Genomic DNA, 23398 nt, shown 5'->3' on the forward strand with positions numbered 1-23398 from the left:
CGCGGCCCCCGCAGCCCAGGGCAGCCAAGGGAGCGGCGCTGGTCGGCCTTCCGGAGGCATCGCGCTGCAGCGCCACGTCCCGTCCACGGGAATGGGGGGCACTCCGCGCTCCAGCCCAGCGCACGGTCCTTGCCCTTTGGCTCCCGTGTCCATCGCTCCGTCCCTTTCCCTCTTCGAACCCTTTCCGGTACCGAGCACGCCTCCCCTCCCCGACTTTCCCTGTCCTCCCCCCCTTCCCCACTCCCCCTCCCACTTAGCAAAACCCAGACGCACAAGCAGGGGGGCGCGAGCGAGTCCCCTCACACCACGGAGCTGACCTCGGCGGGGGCGCTCAAGTTCTCCGCGACGTCGGCCCGCTCGATGGCCTCCAGGGCCGTGCAGAGCGCCTCCAGCGTGGCCCCCTCCCTGGACGACCAATCCGAGAGCAGGGTGTGGGCGGGGGCCTCCCCCCGGCCAAAGGTGGCCACGGCGTCCTCCTCGTAGCCCAGGTGGGTGGCCAGGCGGCGCCAGTCTTTGCAGTGGGGGGGCCTCTCCAGCAGGCGCTCCACTTCTTCCTGCTTGTGGGGCGGGAGGTTCGCGTACATCCGGGGCTCCGCCTTGGGCCCTGCATGGGAGAAGGCGGCGGGGTCAAGGAGGGGCTGCAGACACAGAGGGACCGGAGGGCTCCCCCCCGTCCCGACGGAAGGCAGCACGGCCTGCACTCGGCGCGGGAGGGAAATGGCCGGCGTCTTGCAAGGAACCATCCCGACGCGGAGGGCTGCCGGAGGGTCCCGGGCCGGCCGGCCGCCCTCACCGCCTTCCTCCTATTTGGCCCTTCTGCAGGAGACGCCCGGTGCTCCTTCTGAGCTGCAATCTTTGGCTCACCCCCTCCAGACACTTAACAATGGCTTCTTGTGCCGCACCCGGACACCACCCACCCAAACAACGGGAACGCTCTTCCTGCCTTTCCTCCCCGCTCCCTCTTTGCTCAGAGCTGGCAGTGGGAGGAAGACTCTGGCCCCGGGGGACGCGTGCACAGCTGCCGACAATATTCTGCGCCATTCGGTCGTCTCCATTTTAGGGACCCTCCCCCAGCGACTGGGTTCTTCCTTCTCTCCCGTTCAGCAGCTCAGGGCACGGGTTATTCTGGGAGGTGAAATTTGGCCCTTTCCGATTCTCCTCCTGAACAGTTTTTGCACATTTGCAAACCCTGAGATCAGCCCCTGGACCCTTCCCGGCTTGGTGCTCTCGAGCAGGGAAAGACGTCTGCCCTCTCCCGGCCCTGCTGCTTCCCTGGGGGCCTGGAACATCTGTGCCGAAAGCACCCCACCCCGTCCAGCCCACCTGTTCGCCCTCCGGGGGGCAGCCAGCCTCTCCGGGGTCCTTCCTGCACTGCCTGCGGCCCCTTCCCAGCCCGAAGGAGGTGCCTCGCTCCGTCCGGTGGCAGGGCCGGCCCCGTCGGAAAGAACCCTGTGGCACCAGCAAGTCCGTGCTCCGTACAAGAGCCAGCCCCCCCCCCCCCACTGCTTCTCTGGGCCGTCATCACCCACCGGCTCCTGAGCATAAAGCAACCTTCATGAGGGCGAGAAACTCGCGTTTGAAAAGCATTTCGAGCCAGAAGCTTGGGCCGCGGATGCCAGTTCCTGCAAAGCAGCTGTGCACAGTTGCGGAACGGCCACAGCCCCAGTGACGGGCCAGGCCCCCTCCCACGGCCGGGACCAGCTGGGGACGCGCCCGCCTTACCCTTGCTGAGCGGGTGGTGCTCCTGGAGGCTGTGGGTGTCGAGGAAGACGCCGCTGTCGCTGTGCAGCTTCTCGCCCTCCGGGGAGGCGCCCGCCTCGCCCGCCCGGGCCTTGGCCAGCTGGTGCTTCTGCTTGCATGTGGTCCAGCTGCGGGGACAATCCGGGGGAGCCCTGAGAAGCCGCCCCGGAGCAGCCCCTCTGGCCGCCCCTCCGAGCCACGGACGTGCCCGGCGGACGCAGGGATCCTGGCCCCGGCGGGCGGGAGAGGTGCCGGCGCGGGGAGCCCTCCCAGCTCATGGGGCTTCAGCAAAGGGCCGGGTTAGACGCTGGAGGCGATGCCATTGTTTAGAGAACAGAAGGGACCGGAGACTAAAGAACTGACGATTAATAATAGCAAGGAGCTAGAAAATGGAAGGTGACTATCATATAACTGACTGGTAGAAAGAAGCCTGGGATATAGCTATTAATAAGTTGCGATATTCAATGGGAAATGGTTTGATGAGTGAAAACAAATTTGAAAGTGAATGAAGAGCTTTTATTGACTACATGTTAATAAAAGGAAAAGGGTGTGAACCGCCACAAGAGTTGTGACGAACCGCCGAAATACTGATCTGGAAGGGAAGTGGGGCAACCTGAATGAATAAATGGACTTGTACAAAGTAACTTGAGTTGTTGGTCTTGTTGGAGGTAGCAGTATTACTGCATTGCTTAATTATGTTTATTAATAATGTTTAATTATACTGTTACCATAGTAGTTGCATTGTTTTTGTTTGTTTAATATTGTTTGTTTAATTAAAATGAAAAAAAGAAAAGGGCCGTGTGTGGAGAGCACGGGAAAAGCCTCCCCGAGGCTTCGGCGAATGGGGCGGCATAAAAATGTTTTAATAAATAAATACAATAAATAAAAAAGGACCGGCATCTCTGCTTTTCTCAGCCGGTCCGCAAAGGCCGTGAAAATGAGCTGGCTTCGATCCGCTCTCCACTGGCCCCGGGGACAAGTGGCCCTGAAGGCTGGGCTGGAAGGAGGAATGCCGGGGTGGGAAGCATCCGGGGGGGGCCTGGGGGGCAGGAGTGAAGGTGGGAGATGAAACAGGTCACAAGCAGGCAGGGGAGGCAAGAGGGAAGCCAGCGCTCGGTTCAGTGGGCCGGGTCTGACCAGCCCAGTTCAGTGCCGGCCCACTGGAAGGGTGACCCCCTTGAGTCCTGGTTTCAGTGGGCCTATCCGGAGTGGGATGGGGGTCCGGATCAGACCCCAGGTAAAGGCCCATGTGCCTGGGCTGATGCAGCTCCCGCCAGCACAGAAGAGGGCTGCAGTTTTTGGACACCCACGATCCGCATCTGGCACTGCAGGACACGGAGCCGATGCCACTTTTCCGGCAGGGAAAGGCCTGGGAAGGGGCGTCCTCTGATCCGCGGAACGCCATGCGTGGCGCAGGCAGCCCCCTGGGAGGAAAGCGTGGCCAGGGATGCCGCCTGCCAGGGAGCCCCCTCCTTCGCACATGCGTGTTTGCTGGGAAAGCCACCCCGCAGTGCGTGCGCCGCAGGGTGGGGCCGCGGGGGGGTCATGGGGAATCCCGCTCCCAGTTGGTGCAAGCTGTGTGTCGTTGGGGAATTCAGATGCATCCTGGGAGAGAAAGGCTGCTTAAAGGTGCCTTGGTGTTATAAATTCAGACCTGCGCCCCTTTCTCAGAAAGCAGCAGAATTCCAAGCCAGGTGACTGTTCAGCTTTGCTATTGCCTTAAGAAGAGGGAATTCTTAGCTATCCTCAGAGGCTGCAGGTGACGTTAATCCTTCTCTAGGCTCCTGCTGCTCAGAAACAGCTGAGAAAGTTGCCAGGTCAGGGCTCTTTAGCAGCATCACAACCCTAATTTGCATGATTAAAACTCACAGCTAAGGCTCAAAAACCAAAAAATCCTTGCTTTCCCGAATATTCAAGTCTCTCTCCTGTAATCCAGGCTATTCTCTCACATTCTTTTGACTGTGTTCCCCTGATTTTGTCCTCACTTGACCAGCTGCTATGTCATGCGACTCAGCCTATCAAACACTCTGCACATGCTCTGGAAGCTTGTAGTTGGCCCGGCCTCTACCCGGCGGCGCTTCTGCAAGCTTGGGTTCTCTGCAGAGGGTGCCTGAGTGGCCTTTCACTAAACGGCTGAGGTTCCAGGCACAGGGGGTCTCCCCTTGCATCTGCACGGCGGCTCTCAAGACGCTCCGAGCAGCTTCCTGCAGGGGGCTCAGCCCCGGAGAGCCTGCCGGGAAGCAGACACATTTGGGGGGCCCAGGCAGCGGCTCCCCCCCCCCGCCGGCCAGCTGACGCCTGGCCTGGGGAGACACATCATGGCCCCTTGTGCGCATGGAGCCGGCCGGGAAGGTGCCGCGCCACTGCTCCGGCTGCGAAGGGTCCCTGGCCCGGGACCATCAGTGCGCGAGGAAGACCAAGCGCGCAGCCGGTGCAGGAGAGCCGCTCGTCCGCTGGGAGGCAGGCGCAAAGGCGTGGCTCTGCTTGCGAACCGAGCAGGACAGCACGTGGCTGGGGGCCTCTTCCTCTCGGCTGCCCTCGTGGCGCAGGGGAGCGGCCGGCCGATCTCGGCCTGCGAAGCCACGCGGGGCTTCATCCTATTCAGGGCCGGTCCCCGTCGGCGAGCCGGGTGCAGCGGGGAGGGCGGCCTCGCCTTGCCCCACAGAGCACCAGCCTCTGACCCAGGGTGTGCCGGGACCTGGGAGGCAGCTTTCCGTGGCCACGATGCCCCCTTGCCGGAGTGGGGGCCAATGCAGCTGCTGGGCAGCTGCAAGGGCCGACGAGGAATGCTCTGCCGCAGGTGGCCCGGCTCCGGCCCCGGCCATCCGCTGCCAGCCTGCATGGGGCCAGCCCCCGGGCAGGGTCCTTCGGGCACGGTCCCTTCCCTGGCCCCTCCCTCCAGAGGTCCCTCTTCTCACCCCCTTGGCTGCAGCGTGGCCCGGAGGAGGCGAGCGCCAGAGGTGGCTCCCCCCGTCCTTCCCGCCACCCCATGGTCCGGCTCAGAGCGAGAGCCAAGGTTTCCGTGGGGGAGAAGGGGGCTGCCACAGGGAGTGGTCTCGCTAGTGCCCCCGCCGCCCCGGCGCAGCCTCGGGCACTACCAAGCCATGCCTGCCCAGCCATGGGCTGTGATCGAGTGCCTGCCCTTGGCTGACCCCCTCCAGGACTCTCCCCACCTCCCCGTCCGGGACCCCTTTCCCAGGAGAAACCAGCACTCTTTTCCCAGGCGGTGGCCCCTCCACTCCAAGACGCCCCCCAAAGGACTCACAGCTCAGCCCAATTACAGCAGAACCCCGAGGATAACTTGCATTCATGCTGGGAGTTGGAGTCAAACACACCTGGTAGTGGTGAGAGTGCTGGACCGAGGACCCGGGAGAACGGACCGGGTTCCAGTCCCCGCCTGTCCGTGAAGCTCCCTGGGTGACTTGGGGCCAGGGACTCCCTCTCGGCCCACCCTACCTCACAGGGCTGTTGTTGCCGTGAGGGTAAAAGGCGCTGCGGGGCCCCCCTTGGGAAAGGGAAATGGCAGGGTAGAACTGCCATGCAACCCACGTTCTCTGGAGGCCACCAAGTGGCCAAAGCTCCCCTCTGCCAGACGTACCACTTGAAGGCCACGTAGGCCAGGAGTCCCACCACCACGGCTGCCAGGATGGAGCAGTACACCGGGATGATGTTCTTGCCATTGTCCTCCACCAGCGGGGGGGGCAAACTCCGACTCCGTGGAGGAATTGGGGGGAGCGCTGCCTTCGGAATCCAAGAGCGGCGTCCTCTTCGGAAAGGTCTTTCGGGTCTCTCCCTCAGTGCGCTTCAGGATCTGCAGCTCCTTTTCTGCAAAAACGCACAAGGCCGTTTTGTTGGCTTGCTTATGTGTTGGTTGTGCTTCTGTTCCCCCTGCGCTGAGACCCTCTGGGTCCACCACACGTAAAACCATAAAATACGAGGCAACATGCGATGCCAGCGTTTAAACCTTCAGGGTCTAAAGATCAGAAAAACAACCAAATAGAAGCTAGCGACAGCATGGAATTTTAAAACGCAGCACTCGGCTTAAAAGAGAAACCAAGAAAGGAAAAGCTCACAGCAGGCCTCTCTGGGGAGCTGGCCCCACAACCGGGTGCCATGTCAGGAAAGCCCTTTCCCTGGTAGCTGCCCAAGCCATGTTTGTTTATTTATTTAAAACTTTTGTAGCCCGTCTCATTACAGAAGTCTCAAGAAGGTTTAACAATACAAAATGCATTTTTTTAAAAACACGGTGACCTAAAAATAAGCAATACTAAAACCCCAATTAAAACAATTAGTTCTTAAAACATTGGGAAAATAAAAAGTTTTTAGCCTGGCGCTGAAAAGAATACAGTGCCAGTGCCAGCCACACCTCTCTGGGGAGCGATTTCCACAATTGGGGTGCCACCACAGAGAAGGCCCTTCTCCAGGTAGTCGCCCTCCTAATCTCCTTCAAGGAGGGCACCTGGAGAAGGGCGTCTGCCCCAGATCTTAAGGGGTGGGCAGGCACATATGGAAGCAGACGCCCCTCCAGGTAACCAGGCCCTTAAGTCAGCCATGTCGAACCTTTGAGAGACCGAGTGCCCAAACTGCAACCCAAAACCCACTTATTTATCGCAAAGTGCCAACACTGCAATAAAGCCTGAACACTGAGATTTTAGTTTAGAAAAAACAGCTCACAGCCCGTCCAAGCAAATATACATATCTCTTTTGCAGCGCATTGACTGGCCATGTGAAAGCTCAGACGAGTCATGCCTAATGAGTCGTGGCTCGTGGCTTCATCGCCTGGCGCCGCTACTGCGTTCCGAGCATGCGCATGGCCCCCATGTGCGCTGTTATCCGATGCTCGGCTGCTGGGCGATGCTGGGGAGACTTGGCTCGCGCGCTGACAGAGAGGGCTCTGCGCGCCCGCTGTGGCAGGTGTGCCAGAGGTTCGCCACCACTGGCCTAACCTCGACTGGTGCACTCCCCTAACCCTAATATAGGGGTAAAGTTCCATTGAAAGGGGGCAATTTGGAAAAAGCCTTCCTTGAGCAGCTTTTTCTGCACAGCTCATCCTTTCTGCCCATTCTAAACACATTCCACTCATCAAAATCATGCCAGGACACCTCGTTTTCTAACCCTAACCCTACCCTGGTGCACACCCCTAACCCTAATATAGGGCTAAAGCTCCTTTGAAAAGAGGACCATTTTGAAAAAGCCTTCCTTGAGGATCTTTTTCTGCACATCTCAATATATCTGTCCATTCTAAACACATTCCACTCATCAAAATCATACCAGGACACCTAATTTTTCTAACCCTAACCCTATCCTGGTGAGAACCCTAAACCCTAAAATCGGGCTAAAGTTCCATTGAAAGGGGGCAATTTGGAAAAAGCCTTCCTTGAGCAGTTTTTTCTGCACAGCTCATCCTTTCTGCCCATTCTAAACACATTCCAACCATCAAAATCATGCCAGGACACCTTGTTTTCCTAAACCTACCCTGGTGCAAACCCCTCACCTTAATATAGGGGTAAACTTCCATTGAAAAGAGGGCAATTTTGCAAAAGCGTTCCCTGTGTCGCTTTTTCTGCGCAGCTCATCCTTTCTGCCCCTTCTAAACACGTTCCCACCATCGAAACCATGCCAGGACCCCTCGTTTTTCCGACCCTAACCCAGTGATGGTGAACCTTAAGGAGCACCTGCAAGCAGGACAGCTCCTCCGGGAGGCAGAGCGCGACCGGCTCCAGAACAGGCTGAGCATCGCTGGGCCGGCAGGCGCCGCCTCCCCCTTGCCCTGATTGAGCCTCGGCAGCCTGGCCTTCACCCGGGGCCCCACGGCCACAGTTCCCACTGCCTCACCTGGAAAGGAGCCAGAGCCCGGTGACACCTCACAGCTCCTAGCAAGCCTCCCCCAGGGGCATCATGGCGATCCCAGAATCATCAAAGAGTAGAGCTGGAAGGGGCCAAGAAGGCCATCCAGTCCACCCCCTGCTGTGGCAGGACCCCAAGTCACACCATCCCACTCAGATGGCTGTCCAGTTTCTTTTTGAATGTCTCCACCGTGGGAATGCCACCACCTCTCCAGGCAGCCGGTTCCACTGCTGTGTTGCTCTGACAGTGAGAAAGAGCCTGGATCTGGGTTGTCGCAGCTTGAACTGATTATTCCGTGTCCTGCACTCGCATCAGCAAGAAGAGATCTTGGCTTTCCTCTTTGTGGCAGCCTTTGAGGTCCTTCTAGAGGGAGCTCATGTCCCCCCTCAGCAGGAAACCTTTTTATTTCATCTATATTTCAATAAGCTTTAATATTGTATTTTTAATACTATATTTTAACTGCAGCCAGAGTGGGTCAATTTATGTTGATTTTATGTTAATATTTTGTTATAATTTATGTATATTGATATTTGTATTTTATTTATGTAAGCCATCCTGAGGCTTTTGCAATAGGACGGCATATAAATATCACAAACAAACCAAACAAGCAAACAAATGTAAAAGCGAGAGACACAAAAGCAACAGCAACCAGGGCCACCTTCTAGTCCTGTGCTTTCTGTGGAATATCCAGAGCAAAAAAAAGCCACTTCTCTCCCCGGGGAAATGCACAAACCCAGCCTGTGCGCACGAGGTGTGCCTTGTGAAGCAGCAAAGTCCCGGCCTGGGCATTCCACGTGGCAGACGACAAGAAGAGCCGTGAGCCTCTGGCGCTTCCTCTCTCCCTTTTCTAAAAGCCATCCTAAAAGTGAGATTGTTCATGCATCTCACATGAAATGTGGAGTATTTCTTGACTGCAAATGTCCCTTTTCGGCGACTCTGCTGTGAAGATGGAACGAGGTCATCCTGCACAGAGACTGGGAAAAGCAGGCACTGGGGTGAGAGGCCTGAAGTCCCTGCAGAAGTGGAAGGTGGGTTATGATCTGGGAAGAGGCCTCTTGGCCGAGGGCTTTCGGGCCGGCTCCCGCCATCGCTGCCATTCAGGGAGCAAGCCCATTTACAAGAGGAAAACTTGAAGGGCAGCACCGGTCCCGGGAGCCGACGCATCGCTCCCGTGTCCGCAAAGTAAGGCTGCCACGCTGCGCAGCCTGGAATTTGGGCACGGACGGACTCTGAGCCCCAGAGCACTCGGGGCTGCAGAGCAAATTCCAGGACTCCGAAGTCTTTAAAAATGTTTCCAGATGTGGTTTTTATGATGCAGTCCCTCTGCTTCGTTCACAGAGTTTCCTGAGAGGTCAGATGGTCACTGTCTTCCACTGGATACGCGTTCCTGCTTCCTCGTCAGTCCTCCTGGCCGTTTTCTTACCAACCCAAAGAAAACCGCTAAACGGGAAACAGCGGAAGGGCTGCGTGGCCCCTTGGCACTGTGAGGGCCCCGGAGAGGCTGCAGGGCTGGCGTGTGCCCAGGCCCTGGAAGGCATTCGGGGTGTGCAGAGAAATCAAGGGGGTGGGTGTGCCCCCTCCGCTTTCTGCACCTCGACCCGTGGACCTGCGCTGGAACGGCACGGCCGGTGCCGGCTCGGAGACGAGGTTCCCAGGCAAGATGCCTTCCTCTCCCCCGTCTGCTTGGGCACCGCTCGCTGCGGGGCAGAGGGCCGGCAAGGGTGCGGGACGTGGCGCCTCCCTGGTCTGGGCCAGGGAGTGGGGCAGGTGAAGGTGCGCGTAGAGAGAGGAAGAACTCGGAGGTGGGCCGGGCCAGGCCGAGTCTTTGGCATCCACCTGGGGGTGCCCACCTTTGGTGTGGGCAGTGAACCCGAATGCCTGCAGGGGTCGCAATGGAGGGGACAGCGGGTCAGCGAGCTGGACGGAGGAGGGAATGGGGTGGGGGGGAAGCAGCTGGAGAGGGTGCTTGTGAAGGGGCTCTCGGGGGACTTGGCGGCAGGCGGGACACGAGCCAGCAGTGTGACAGCGGTGGAGGCCACCCCACCCCTCCGCAAGGCGCACGGCCAGAAGCCTGGTTCCAGATCGAGGGAGGGGGTGATTCCGCTCCACACGGCTCTGGGGCCCCACGGCCGGAGGGCTGCGTCCAGTTCTGGGCTCCACATCAGAGGGGAAACGCAGCCGGGTGGGGATCGGTGTGGCACGTGGTCTCGAGAGTTGTGGTCGGCCAGGGGGGATGCTTTTTGAAGGGAGCTGGGCCTTTCCATCTGAGGGGAGACCCCAAGGGATCCTGTGGCGGCTGGGAGGCATGTGAGGGGAGACCACGAGGAGGAGGGCCGGGCGCTGTTCCCCCGCTGTGGAGGGCAGGAGGGGTAACAGTGGGGCACAGCTCAAGGAACCCGGCTTCTGGCTGGATGTCAGGGAGGGCCTCCGGCAGTCAGGACCCCTGGGGAATGGAAGGGGCTTCCAAGGAGGTGGGTGAGGCCCCATCAGTGCGGGTCTTCAAGCCAAGGCTGGACAACCCCATGATGATTACATGAGCAGAGCCGGCTGGAGCCGGGGGTCAGACTAGATGTCCCGGGAGACCCCTTCTGACTCGCTCTGTTTGTTTCTATGAATCGCTGCTTCGACCACTTCTCCCCAAGCTGAAATATCTTGCTTTGCAGAGAAGAGGAGCTGCTAACAGGCCACTCTTCCCAAGCAGAAGGGCTGTCGCGGGCCCTGCGGACAACGCAGGCCGTGGATCCCCACAGAACGACGCAACACAGGCCTGGCACGTGAGCGCTCAGGTCTCGAAGGGCGGCCCCGTTCCCTCCGGTGCCACGCCGGCTCTCCTGGAGCCGCCTCCGTCCACAGGCGACACTTGGGGGCCTCGCATTAGGACACGCACATGCAATTCCTTTCCGCGTTTTGAATTGCGCGCGACGGCGGAGCAGCTCTGCAGGGAATGGCAGCCGCGTGGGGAAGGCCAGAGCCCTCCTGCTCCCCATCGCGCCTCATCCATTACGCTGGGATCACCGCTGAATCAGATTCCAAGGGGAGCGACGCAGCTTCGTTGCCCAGAGGAAAGTGGGGAAAGCACATTTTCCCTCCCGGCCGCGAACTTGCTAGGTGGCCTCGCGAAAGCTCAGGGCGATGTTTTGCTCTTTCTCCAGGAGTTGTTCTGCTCCGGAGGAAAAGTGGTGGGGATTTTTCTTCCCTTCCCCGGGGGGGGGGGGGGAGCTGATGGCTGGGGGAAGGTGCTTCCCACTGGAGAGCTGGAAGAGGGGAAAGTAACCCAAGACCAACCAGGACGGCTGCAAAGCTCTCGGGAGGTTTAGCCCGGAGGAGGGATGACACAAAAGCGGTCTTCAAATATTTGAAAGGTTTTCACATAGAGTTATTATTTCTTTTCTGCCTCGCCCCACGGCCAAAGCTCTCTGGGTGGTTTATGATGAGAAGGTGGAGCGGACGGGGTCTCTGATGCACCAAAGGGCAGAAGGACTGAGAAGTGGAAACCAGAGACGTGGATTGTGGCTGCGCATGAGAAGGGCCGACAAGTGTGGTCCCCATACGTGGAAGTCAGACCTGCATCCCAATGCATCCATGTCAGGCTCTGATCTGCTCAAGAGACTAGTCCTCAGTGAGTTCCAGGTGGGGAAAGCCAAGGTACTGGAGCGCTGTGCATTCATGTGAGTTTGTTGCTTTACAGATTTTGCAGGCAGATGTGGTAGAATATGGTGGAAAATGCCAACAGACTGTAAAGGTTGGGGGAAGGGGCCACTTATGTGTGGCCACCACATGGGATTGGTTTAAAAACACCTCCCCAAATGCGGGGGTGGGGGGGGGGAGGGAGGCAACACTCAGCTAACTCCTCAAGAACGCAAGAATGTATACAGAAAATAATTCCCCAACTGCAACCGAATCGGCAGGGTATTCAGCTTCCTCTTCCGTGCTGCATCTGTCCAAGGTGCAGGCCAGAGACTGGCTAAAGGCCAGTATCCAGTTGTTCTGGACTTCATTTCCCAGAATCCCCTGCCAGCATGGCAATAGTGAGTAAGACTCAGAGCCAAAACATCTGGAAATCTACTTTTCGACCACTGCAGATGTAAATGGGAGGCAGAATTCCAATAGAGCTGGGAGAGACACTGAGGGCGTTGCAGGTGGGGGGAAGCTGCTGTCTCATGAACCCCCTGTAAAAAACTCTTTGCAGGTAGAAAGGTAGCACTTGGGGGAAATGCGGGCTTTTGCTACGATGGCAAAAGAGCAGATTGCCGTGGAATTTGTACAAATTCGACACTTGATTCATTTCTGTAAATACAGGACAAGCTATCCAAAGGTTAAGTTCTGTTTTGCAATGGCTTGACTAAAAGCTACATAAACATGTATGGATTTGGAGTGAGAAGGATGCCAAAAATGCCTCTCCTAGTTTTGTACTTGCAGGGCTGTTGCTGAAAATAAAACAGCACCCCAAAGCCAGGCCTTTCATCCCCCTGAATCCAGCAAACAGCAGCCTGATGTGGTACAGTCTTCCTCAGACTTTACCATATCATGCATGACAGACGCTTGGTTTGTAGTCCGTGAGCCAAAAAGAAGCCAGCGCTTGCTGTGCCCAATTTTCCTCAAAAAGACGGGATTCTAAATTGGTTGCAAAGCCTCCTTCAATGCCAAGGTTGGGCAGGGGGGCGGGGGGAGGCGCATTGCCGGCCTGTGTGTATCACAGAATAGCCTCTATCCCTAAGCAGAATGGGGCCGCGATCTCTTTGACGCGAGACCGTCCACCCCGCCGTGCTTTTCTCTCCTTTCTCCTCCGCAGAAGCAACATCACACGAGGTTCCGTCTCTTTGAGGGGCCGATTCGTGCCCGTGCCCCCCCCCCCCACATGCATGCATGCAATGCGGCCCACCCCACGCGAAGAAGGGTGGCCCACCCCAATGGAGCAAGGCTCTCGGCGAAGGCTTCAGAAATTTGGCTTGACCTTCCCTGGCCCCCCGGCCTCGGCAGCCCCCCAATACTGAGCTTGAGAAGGTTTCACAAGCCCCCCTCCAGCCAAGTGGGATTAAAGACACGGACCTGGAACAAAAGCCGGATTAGGGGCAACCTGAGGAGAGTCTATTCTGGCACACAAAAAATGCAACTGTTCTAAAACAAAGGCCGGGATCACGGGAAGCGAGTCGGCACATGAAGTTCCTGATGGATTTGGATCCAGAGGGCTGCTTGTCCCCAAACTCTCGCTCTGGAGTGCAGTTCTGGGGTCTACGAGGACAGATGCTGACGGCTGGGGCTGCTGGGCATTGAAGTCTGCCACGAACAATCACCCCATTTTAGCTCTGCTGTTTTTCTGTTCTCTTTGCACACGCTCTGGCCAACGGCCCTTGCCCCTCTCTCTCCCGCTTTAAAAACCAAAGGCCGGTGTGTGTGATCGTGGGCTCGGAGTGAGTAGAACAAGCACCCGTGGTACACGTGGCCACACCAGCACAAGCCAGTTGCCCAAGCTTGGCACGTTCCAATTTTCTCCACTCCCATGAAGGCCCTGCCTGGCATCCAGCATCTCCTGGGGCAAACCACGCTAGAAGTTCAAGGAAAGAAGCCCTGATGTTCCAAACATGAGCTACCAATGTGATCCAGCCGTCAAAAGGGCAAATGCTATTTTGGGATGCATGAACAGAAGTATTCCTTCCAAATCACGAGAAGTAGAAGTTCCCCTCTACTCCTCACTAGTCAGACCTCACCTGGAATACTGTGCTCAGTTCTGGGCACCAAGATTTAAGGAAGACGCAGGTAAATTAGAAAGGGTGCAGAGGAGGGCAACAGAAACGATCCAGGGTTTGGAGACACTGCCCCGTGAGGGGAGACTGGGAGAACTGGGCATGTTCAGCCTTGGGAAGAGAAGGCTGAGGGGGGACATGAGCTCCCTCTAGAAGGACCTCAAAGGCTGCCACAAAGAGGAAGGCCAAGATCTCTCCTTGCTGATCCCAGAGTGCAGGACACGGAATAATCAAGTCAAGTTGTGACAACCCAGATCCAGGCTGGACATCAGGCGAAACTTTCTCACTGTCAGAGCAACACGGCAGTGGAACCGGCTGCCTGGAGAGGTGGGGGGCTCTCCCACACTGCGGGCGTCCAAAAGAGACTGGGCAGCCATCTGAGTGGGAGGGTGTGACTTGGTGTCCTGCCACAGCAGGGGGTGGACTGGATGGCCTTCATGGCTCCTTCGAACTCCGCTATTCGATGATTCGATGATCCTGGGGTTCCTTCCTGCCCCCGCTTGGAAGGTCGCCGTGCTCACAGGGCCTTGCCCTGCCCCATCTGGCTGCGTGCTCGGCGGCCACGCGGCTGAGCTCGCCTCCCCTCAGCGAGCCCCTCTGGGTGCTGGGGTTCCCCGGGCCAGGCAGCCGCTCTCCTCGGCCTCCTGCTCGCCTGCGGAGGAGCTCAGCACGGGCTCTGCACGCGCGCGTCTCCCTTTCCTCTAACTGGCTCCTTCAGCGCTGCGTCGTAAGAGCCGGACCTACTATCCGTTCCGCATGCGGAACAGGAAGGAGAGAGAAAATGGGACTTCACGGCAGAAGGAAGAGGAAAAGAACCCGAAAAGGGCTCCGATTCCAGCCCCAGTCGGTCTCTGTCAGTCAGATCAGTGCTGGCTCCACGCTTTGGAGGGTCCGCCAGCAAGACCGCCCGGGCCGCCTCCTCTTCCTGCTCACCGACTCTGTTCCCTGGGTCGGTGCGAAAGGCACGCGAGCAGGCAGCTTGCAATGGGGAAGAGGCGGCGTGGGGAGCCCAGGGGCGCTTCTCCTTGGCCCCCAGGAATGGTGGGGCTCAGCGAGTGCCCAGCCACGTCCACCTGCGAGGTCACCTGCCTGGAAAGTGCACCCCAAGCTGGCCTTCCCGAGCCTGCCCCCTTCCAGGGGGCTGGCCTGCGACTCCCATCATCCCCAGCCAGCACGGCCACTGGGGGGGTGGGGGTTGTGATCCAGCACATCCGGAGGGGGGTGGCCCGAGGGGGGTCGCGTCGCACGCAGGCCCAGAACATCGTTCTCTTTCTTGCTTGCGTTTGCCACACAGGAGCGTGCGGGGAGACACCGCGCTCCACGCCCGCGTCACGGAGGCCGGGGGGCTGCACCGCGCCGGCCCCTCCGCCGAGCCCCGTGGGGCGCACGCCCACCTACCCATGCACAGCGTGTCGGAGAAGGGGCTGCAGGCCTGGATCATGACCTCGTTCTCGCCGCACTGCTCCTGGCAGGCCAGGCACGGCTCCGAGGAGCTCTTCACCTCCGAGTAGAAGCCCTCCGGGCACTTCTGGCACGTGGTGTCGGTGCCGGGGCCGCAGGGCTCGGCCGCCCCGTAGCCCTCGTGGCACAGCCGGCAGGGGAGGCACGCCCGGCTGCCGTGGCTCCCGTTTCCCGGGGGAAGGTACTGCCCCTGCGGGCAGCCGCTGGCACAGACTCTGTCCCGCGCAGGGGCGCACGCCTCCTGTGTGTGCACGTGGCCCGGGCACACGGTACACGGGCGGCAAGCCTCCGTGGCGCTGGCGACGGCGGAGAACATCACACCTGTGGGGGAAAGACGGAGGTCACACGCGTCCCCGCGGGCGGCACGCGTCTCCCTGGCCGCTGCCGTGTGGCCCAAGCGTGTGGCTTCCCCAGAGGCCACGCCAAAAGGCTGCAGCGGCTCTCTCCCACAGCTGCTGTCCCAGCAGGGAGGGCTTTGGGCCGAATGAAAAGGGGGTGGGGTGGATTCTGGCCCCGCCCCTTCACCTTTGGCCCCACCCACCACTGCGGTGGAACAGCATGGCCACGACCGTGCAGCCTCTGTGGCTGAAAACAGCTTCTCCTGTCGCGGCGGCTTTAAAAAGTGGCTGCGGCAGGAATCCACCCTCCGACCCACCTCTGCCCTGCACAGAGAGGGAGACCCAATTCCCCGGCGGGGGCGGGCTGCCCCTGGCCAGGACCCCCCTCCTGAGCCCACCAACGTCATCCTTGCACATTAGCTGACTCTGTTTTCTGGTGGGGGCCTTCCCAAAACGAGTGCTTTCTGGATCTGTCGGACTACAACTCCCACGATCCCCTGGCTACACAGCTTAAAGAAAGCTAAATGCACACATTGGATTAGCAAGCATCCTTTAGATTCAACCTTCTACCAGGCGCTGGTTATCCCAAGCTGGACTACTGCAACAAGCTTCCGTGTGGGGCGGCCTCGGGAGACAGGCCAGAAACTTCCGTTGGGGCAAAATGTGGCCACGAGGATGCTCATGGGGCCAGGATGTTTGACCATGGTTCGAAGACTTCGGCTATCCGTCGGTGCTTGGCTCCCAGTAAGTTTCCAGGCCTGGTGCGAAGTCTCCAGGTGTTTTCGCCCCACCAATGTGGCTGGGAAATGGATGCAGAAAAGGGCTTCCCCACGCGAATGGAACTTTCTCCTGGAAAAGTCCAGACGATCGTGGGCTCGGCTTTCAGCAATCAGCAAAATTAAGTGGCTGAGCTGTGCCTGGACTGTACCACTTCAGAACAAAAAGATGGCCTGGTTTTGAGTGTTTGCTCGCCTGAAAGCGAATCCAAGCCAAACCAAGCCCTCCTTTGCATGCAGACAACTAACCTCTGGAGAGCAGGGGAGGTCGAGATCTCCCCACGATGTGCCACTTCCCCACAAGGCTGAAGGGGCATTTTTAATTCCTACTTGCACTCAGGAGGGTGCCTGGCCACCTGCAGTAGTTTCCTCCGAGAAGAGCACCACCAGGCGAGCGCTCAAAACAGATCGAACGGGTTCACGTGAGCCAGGCAGGCGCTGGCGAGAGGCCCCCCAGCCCCCCCCCCCCGGTTCTCCCACTCACCTTCCTGGCATGGCTCACACTGGGTGTTGCTGCTGCCACAGGGGACAGCGACCCCATAGCCGGGGGGGCAGAGGTGGCAGCACTCTCCAGCCGCGGTGAAACGCCCATTCTCGCAGTCCTGGTGAGCCCAAACCTGGACAGAGAAGGCGAGAAGACAGAATCAGACTCACCCGGGGGACCTGAGGGTAACGGCAATTCAACAGAGTGGCATTTTGGCTCCGCCCCCTTGCCTTCAGCCCCTCCCACCCCAGACTGCAGCCCCAGAGAGGCCCTTTGAAACAAAAGTCAGCCCTCGGGCCAAAAGAGGTTCAACACCCTCATTCTGACAGGTGACTAAAGGTTCCAGCAGGTTCCGAAAATGTCCCCAGGCCAGCAATCGGGAATCCGAGCAATGCAGAACAGGTTTCAAAGGCAGAATCAAATGAGATATGCAACGAGAGATGGCATAAAAGCTCGTTCGGAGTGTGTGATCTATGCCACTCACAGAAAGCAGAACCTGTGTCTCTGAGCACAGGCTGGGGTCGGGTTTCCAGGGAGGGGGGCATGGGGAGACGTCCCCCTTTCACCTCTGCTCCGAGGGGATTTGGGCAGCCCCCGGCCGTGCGATTGGGCCCGTGGGAAGAGCAGCACACGCCTCGGTCCTCGGAGTCCGTGGCGCAATTCTTCCTCCTGGCCTGGCTTCCCCCCACCTACCTCTCCACCCCGTCGGGTCTCTATTAATAACCTTTGGAATGCAGCATCTCGCAGACTGAAAGGGGTCCCCCCTCCCCCTGCCGAGGAATCCGGCTAAGCGGCACGCAAGACGAGACCGTGCACACGAAGCCCGCCGCTGGCACTGCCCGGACCTCCTTCCACCCTGGCCGTCCGGCCTTGGCTGGAGGGGACAAGACAGCCCTGTGTCCCTTCTGTGCACCAGAACCCTGTTCCGGCCAACCCTCAAGCCCGGGATGCCGTGCAGAGCCCGATCTCCCGTCCAGTTACACCGCAACCTGCCCCGGCCTCTCCCGGCCTTTGGGAAGGCAGAAGGCCTGTTGTGACCCGTAATCTGCCCTGTATGGCTTTTGCGAAAGGAAGAGGAGACGAGGACGCTCAGGCCCCAAAGACACCAGCGTCCTTGCTCGGCTCATTCTCCTCTCCCTTGGGCAGCAGCCCCTCTGGAACAAGCTCCTCTCGTCTTCCCCCAGCCAAGAACAAAGAGAATTAATTGCATCTGGAGACAGTTAATTATTACAAGGCCATCTTGGGAGTGCAGCAGGGGGAAAAGGGTGGGGGAGAGTTGCAAGAACCCCCTTGCAGCAGAGACTGAGACAGAGGCGGGCCTGCTCCGGGCAGATTGGCCTCAGACAGGTTTCCACACCTCTGGAAAGGGCCCACAGTGCCCCCCCCCTCGCAAGCAGGTGTTCCTCCGACAGTTAACCTCTGCTTTGCTGGATCTTGGTTCTTGCTCTGGGGGGATGCAGCGTCGAGGCAGGTCACCCTGGAACTCAAGCCGGAGATGGTGTAAAGGGAATCGCTGCACGGTCTGGCTTGCACCGACCGCGGGGTCTTCCAGAGTTTAGACTGCAACCCCCAGCATCCCCAGCCAGCTGGGAGTAGTTGTCTAGCACCTCCGGAGGTTCTAGGCTGGGGCAAGTCTAGGATAGCTTTTCCCTGGGTTTTCTCTGCTTTTGCTTCGCCCGCCTTTTCTTCCAGTAGTTTCCTCTTTGTTGGTGTTTAGATTGTAAGCCCCTTGGGGCAAAGACCTGTTCCTTTCTGCTGGGTAAGGTGCCATGACTAGCAACAGGGAGAGGGAGGATCCAAGGAAAGCCCTGCTGAGGATGGGCGGGAGGCCGATTGGCAGCCTAGCCATGTCTATAAGCAAGGGTGGATCCAGGCATAATCCTCCTTAGAGGATCCCATTGAAATCAATTACATTGACAACAGACTGACTTCTATCCCAATGAAAGCAATAGCCGAGGGAGGTCGTGGGCTCTCCCCGGGCCGGAGACACAGACTCCCATCATGAGTCAAGCCGGGAAGCGTTGACGGGAGCCCCAATCCCATCGGCCACACCTTGGCTTTATCTTGATGTGCCATGATCCTCACCCGTGATTGACCCTGCCCTGTCGGAAGGCAAAGCGGGAGGGGGCTGTGACCCCCCGGCTGATTTTGTGAGTCCCACCTTGCATACCCTTCCCCGAGCCAGAGCCAAGCAGGACCAGATTGCACGGGGCTTGAAATGCATCTCTGCATCCGCCTACCTCCGTGGGATCTTAGCAAGAGGTGAAGAGGAAATTCTCCCTTTCTCTCTCGCGCTCTAGTCCTGAGGAATATCCCTCCGACGACATCGGGGTGTGTGTGGGAGCCTGTCTTTGCAGTCAATGGGAGTTCCCGCTTCCTGGGGCACCGCTGGACACCGAATGGATTCACCACTCGGATCCCCGAACCAAAGTGCACAGATTTGCACATGCTTAATGTATGGATGTTCTAAAGCCTATAGAAGCCCCCCCCCCCCCACTCTCCTCTTTGCCCAGGAGAGGAGGGCTTTAGACGGAAATAAGAAAATCTCAGGCAGAAGGATGGGGCAGGGGCAGGGGGTGGAAAGGGACGCACAGGTGGGCCAAAAGCCGAACGGAAATTGTTTCGGATAATAAACTATTTTATGCTTTAGCATACTGGAAGTTTGGCTGTTTAAAATTTGCACATTGGGATTTTATACTGAGTTGTATTGCGGTCGTATTTTTCTTCCGTCTTTTGCATTTGATTAATTGCTGTGAACTGGCCAGGGAGCTTTGGCTATTGGGCGGTACAGAAATGAAAAGTGGGGGGAGGGTTCAGTGCCACAGGCGTCCTCAGGGCCCTGTCACTGGTGGGGCAATGACGCCCCCCGCCTGAAGATTTGGGGCTCCAGCCTTAGGGGGACCCCCATACACCGTGGCTGCCTGGTCCAGCTCCAAGCAACTGCCGGCCCTAAAGAAGACGGTTCCCTCAAATTTGCATCAGGTCCCGTAACAATCGTGTCCTCACAGCAATTACTCTTTAAAACCTGCAGATTAATTGCAAAAGTGTCTCAAACTTCACATGTGGTCTGGCCTTCCATTTTTGCAGGATACTGGAGTGAGGACTGCTGCCAGGGGCCGCCTGGGTGGGGGACACGACCCCTCCACGTGGAACAGAAACAGAGCGAGTCAGAAGGACCCCCCGGGCCATCTAGTCTGACCTCCAGCACCAGCTGGCTCTGCTCACGACATGCCCACCATGTGGACGTCCAGCCTATCCTTGCACCGATGGGGCCTGAACAACCTCCCAGGGAAGCCCATTCCACACCCTGGGGGTCCTGACTGTCAGGAAGTGCTTCCTGGCATCCAAACTGAACCTTGGCTCCCTGAGCTTTGCTCCATTGGAGCGCGTCCTGCCTTCCTCTGCAGGGGAGAACAGGTCTCTACCCACTTCCATGTGACACCCCCTCGCATACCTGTATGCCAGCAACAGATCCCCTCTGAGTCTCCTCCAGGCTGAAGAGACCCAGTTCCCTCAGTCTCGCCTCATACCCCATCATCCCCTGCAAACCGGCCACCAACCTTGTGGCCCTTCGCTGCACTGACTCCAACCTGGCTAGATCCTTCCTGCAATGAGGGCCCCAAACTGAGCACAAGACTCCAGTTGCACTCGAACCACAGTCATACAGAGTGGTAGTAACACCTCTCTCGATCTAGAAGCCACGCTTCTGGCTATGCAACCACAGGTGGCGTTCGCCCTCTTGACCACCACATCACACGGCTGGCTCATGTTTCGCCTGCAGTCGACCAGCACCCCGAGGTCCCTTTCACAAGTGCTGCTCTCCATCCACTTGGCCCCCAACCTGCACTTATGACAGCTATTCCCATGCCCCAAGTGCAAGACCTTGCACTTCTCCACACTGAACACACTTCTGGCTATGCAACCACTTGACCACCGCATCACACTACCAACTCATGTTTCGCCTGCAGTCGACCAGCACCCCGAGGTCCCTTTCACAAGTGCTGCTCTCCAGCCACTCATCCCGTAACCTGTACCCATGACCCCCATTCCCGTGCCCCAAGTGCAAGACCTTGCACTTTATCCACATTGAACACACTTCTGGCTATGCAACCAAGGGTGGCGTTCGCCCTCTTGACCACCGCATCTCACTGCTGGGTCATGTTGAAACACCTGGGCCATCGCGGTTCCACCACACCAGAACCCGGCAGACCCTGCTGACCGCAGATCACCCTCGCGGGGGTCCGCATGGCCACGAGAGTCCGAAATGTTCCTTTTACCGAGAGCCGGGCTTTCAAAGAATCTAAAAACTACAAGTACATGGAAATACAGAACACACACCTCTGTTAGGTCCAGAACTTTTATCTGTTTACCTGGCATGCCCGCAATGTGTAGCTACGTTCCGTGCGTCAGAAAACAAAACAAAATAAAATTCTATGCAGTTTATCGTAACAGTTAAAATGATGAGATATACAAACAAAGCAGAAAAATGCAAAACAGGTTTGCAACAGAAGGAAAGCAAAGGAAAATCAGCAACGGAATTTCAAAACTGGTAGAGAAGATCCAAAAGTACCAAATATTTAAAAAATGGAAGCCTGTTATCTGGGCAGCAAGATCTTAAGACAGATGTGCCCAGCATTCCATAAATGGAGCGCCGTGAGCAAAACAGCCCTTTTCGAACAGCCAAGTTCATTCTTCCTGACTTGGTGGACATCCGAAGGGCCCCTGAAGATAATCTTGGGCTCCACGCAGAAATGTGCAGGAGGAGCCACGGGCTGCGTTCAGACACCACGCTAACACACACTCAAGGGCTAAGTACGGTTTGAGTGTGGGTTGTGGTTTTGCTGTGGACATGGTGCCATCTGAACCCAGCTGAGATCTGAGATTCCCCAGAGAGGTCCGCCTGGCGCCGTCGTTATTTGTTTTTCGGCGCCAGGCGAAGACCTTTTTATTTAAGCAGCATTTTAAATGTTAATATTATTGAATTTTATCTGGCCAGGGCGGCTTATTTTATATCGTATGTTTATATTTCATTCTAATGTTTATATTTTTAATCTATGATTCTAATTATTTAACTTATTGTTGTAAGCCGCCCTGAGGCTTCGGCGAATGGGGCGGCATAAAAATGTTTTAATAAATAAATAAATAAATAAATAATAAACTGTGGCTGCTTAACCACATCACAAGCATGTGAAGGGAACTCGGCAGCTGTGGCCGGGTTGGGAAGTGCGGGTGGTTTGCGGGTGGCGATGCTCGGCTCCTCCCGGCTGAGCTCAGGCCGGGCACAGCCTGGCGCTCACGGCAGCCGCGGGGCGTCCACAGTTCGGTGACAGCCGCCCAGCAAAACGTGCTCGGCCCCGAAGGTCGCCGGTCATTGTGTCATCTGAATGCAGTGCAGCCCTCCCTGCTCCATCACAGCGCTTTGAAGCAAAACAGAAGGCGGCCCAGGCGGCAAAGGGCTGGCCTCGGACTACCGCCTCCATCCTCCCGCCAGCGCCTTTTCGCATGGGCTGAAGTTTCTGGACCGTTTCCACAGCCAACTCCGTCCAGAGCAATTCACACACACGAGCTTACTCCTGACTAGCTCAGCCTACCGTAGCCTGGCACCCTCCTGTGGCCCTGACCACAACCCCCATCATCCCCAGCCATCAACCTGGCTGGGGATCATGGGCTGTATAGCCCAACCCTTCAGAAGGATGGCGGATAGGAGAAGGCAGGAGCAATGCGCCCACACTGGCGCACATCTTCTAGCTGGGCTGTCGGAAGTTCCCAGGGCCATTTTGCTGCTGCTCAAAATAATTTTAACCGGAGCCTCTTCTACGGGAAAGACGTAAGTACGGTCCCCGCGAGCTAGAGGGCCCCTTTTTAACATCCTAATTTATCTATTTAGCCACATAGTTATCCTGCCCACTCTGGGAGGAGGAGGATGGAGAGGGGTCCTGGATGCACCGTTTTGCATCAAGGGCCAAATTCATTTTCGGAAGAGCTCTGGGATCGGGGTGTGGAAGAGTCAAGTGATGGCCAAAGGCAAAAAGTTCAGTTTGGATACCAGGAAGCACTTCCTGACTGTTAGGACCCCCAGGGTATGGGATGGGCTTCCACGGGAGGTGGTTGAGGCCCCATCGGTGCAGGTGTTCAAAGATAGGCTGGACAAGCACATGGCGGGCATGTCATGAGCGGAGCTGGGGGTCAGACTAGATGGCCCAGGAGGCCCCTTCGACTCGCTCAGTTTCTGTTTTCCTAAAAGCAAACACAGAAAGGGCCAAAATGCCCCCAGTACTGGCATGTTTTCACTCCCAGTTCTTCCCGCTCATAACTAACTTAGGAGAGGGACTCCAAGCCTGCAGAATCGCAGAAAAACCACACAAGATCCTCGAATGCACAGACGAGTCGGTGGCTGGGAGCACGGGGAAGGAGGCACAGCTGTTCAGGAACCCTGGGGGGGCAATTAGGACCCCCGCAGGCCAGATCGAAGCTCGACACCCCTGCTCTGAGTCTGGCACGGCGCCCCGGTCTTTGCTCCCCCAGCCAAGAGCGGTGAGCCGAGCCCATCTGGCAGGATGGCTCCCGTCTGAAGCGTAGGAAAAGGTGGCTCGATGCAACACGAAAGCAGCTGGAAGGATTGGCCTGTGTGGGAGGGAAGCGTTTTCGGCTGCAGCGCTCTTTCCACTGACTCACCCCATAAATCTGGGGGCACGGCGAGGGCACCCGGGAGACGGAGGCTTGCGAAGGAGTGATGAGGGCCGATCCGTCCGCTGCCTCCATCCCCAAATCACGTCATCGGAATAAATTGGGGATGGGAACCAGCCACGCTCCCTGCGCTATTTGGCTACAACCCCCAGCATCCCTGGCCAGTGGCTGAGCTGCTGGGGCTGATGGGAGACAGAGTTCAACAACAGGTTCAATGCAACGTTATCGTCACGTTTATAGCCTGACTGTTTTTCTCCTGCGAGGCAGCAAAGGTGACTGACTCGATCCGTTGCTTTCCCATTTCATCTTCACAACAGCCCT

General features: G+C 57.7%; 1 protein-coding gene across 1 annotated transcript; it reads right to left on the reverse strand.

Moving 5' to 3' along the window:
* Positions 1–299: 299 nt before the first annotated feature.
* LOC123020797 (tumor necrosis factor receptor superfamily member 16-like) lies at positions 300–23152 on the reverse strand. The gene is made up of 7 exons (XM_044424975.1): positions 23066–23152; positions 16391–16523; positions 14730–15113; positions 5517–5565; positions 5339–5455; positions 1718–1868; positions 300–596 (listed from the first exon to the last, which is right to left on the reverse strand). Exons 1-7 carry the CDS (start codon positions 23150–23152, stop codon positions 300–302), a joined length of 1218 nt encoding a protein of 405 aa, XP_044280910.1.
* Between the last annotated feature and the right edge of the window lie 246 nt (positions 23153–23398).

This window comes from Varanus komodoensis, unplaced genomic scaffold, assembly GCF_004798865.1.
Source record: "Varanus komodoensis strain SLA01 unplaced genomic scaffold, ASM479886v1 scaffold15, whole genome shotgun sequence".
Classification (NCBI taxonomy): Eukaryota; Metazoa; Chordata; class Lepidosauria; order Squamata; family Varanidae; genus Varanus; species Varanus komodoensis.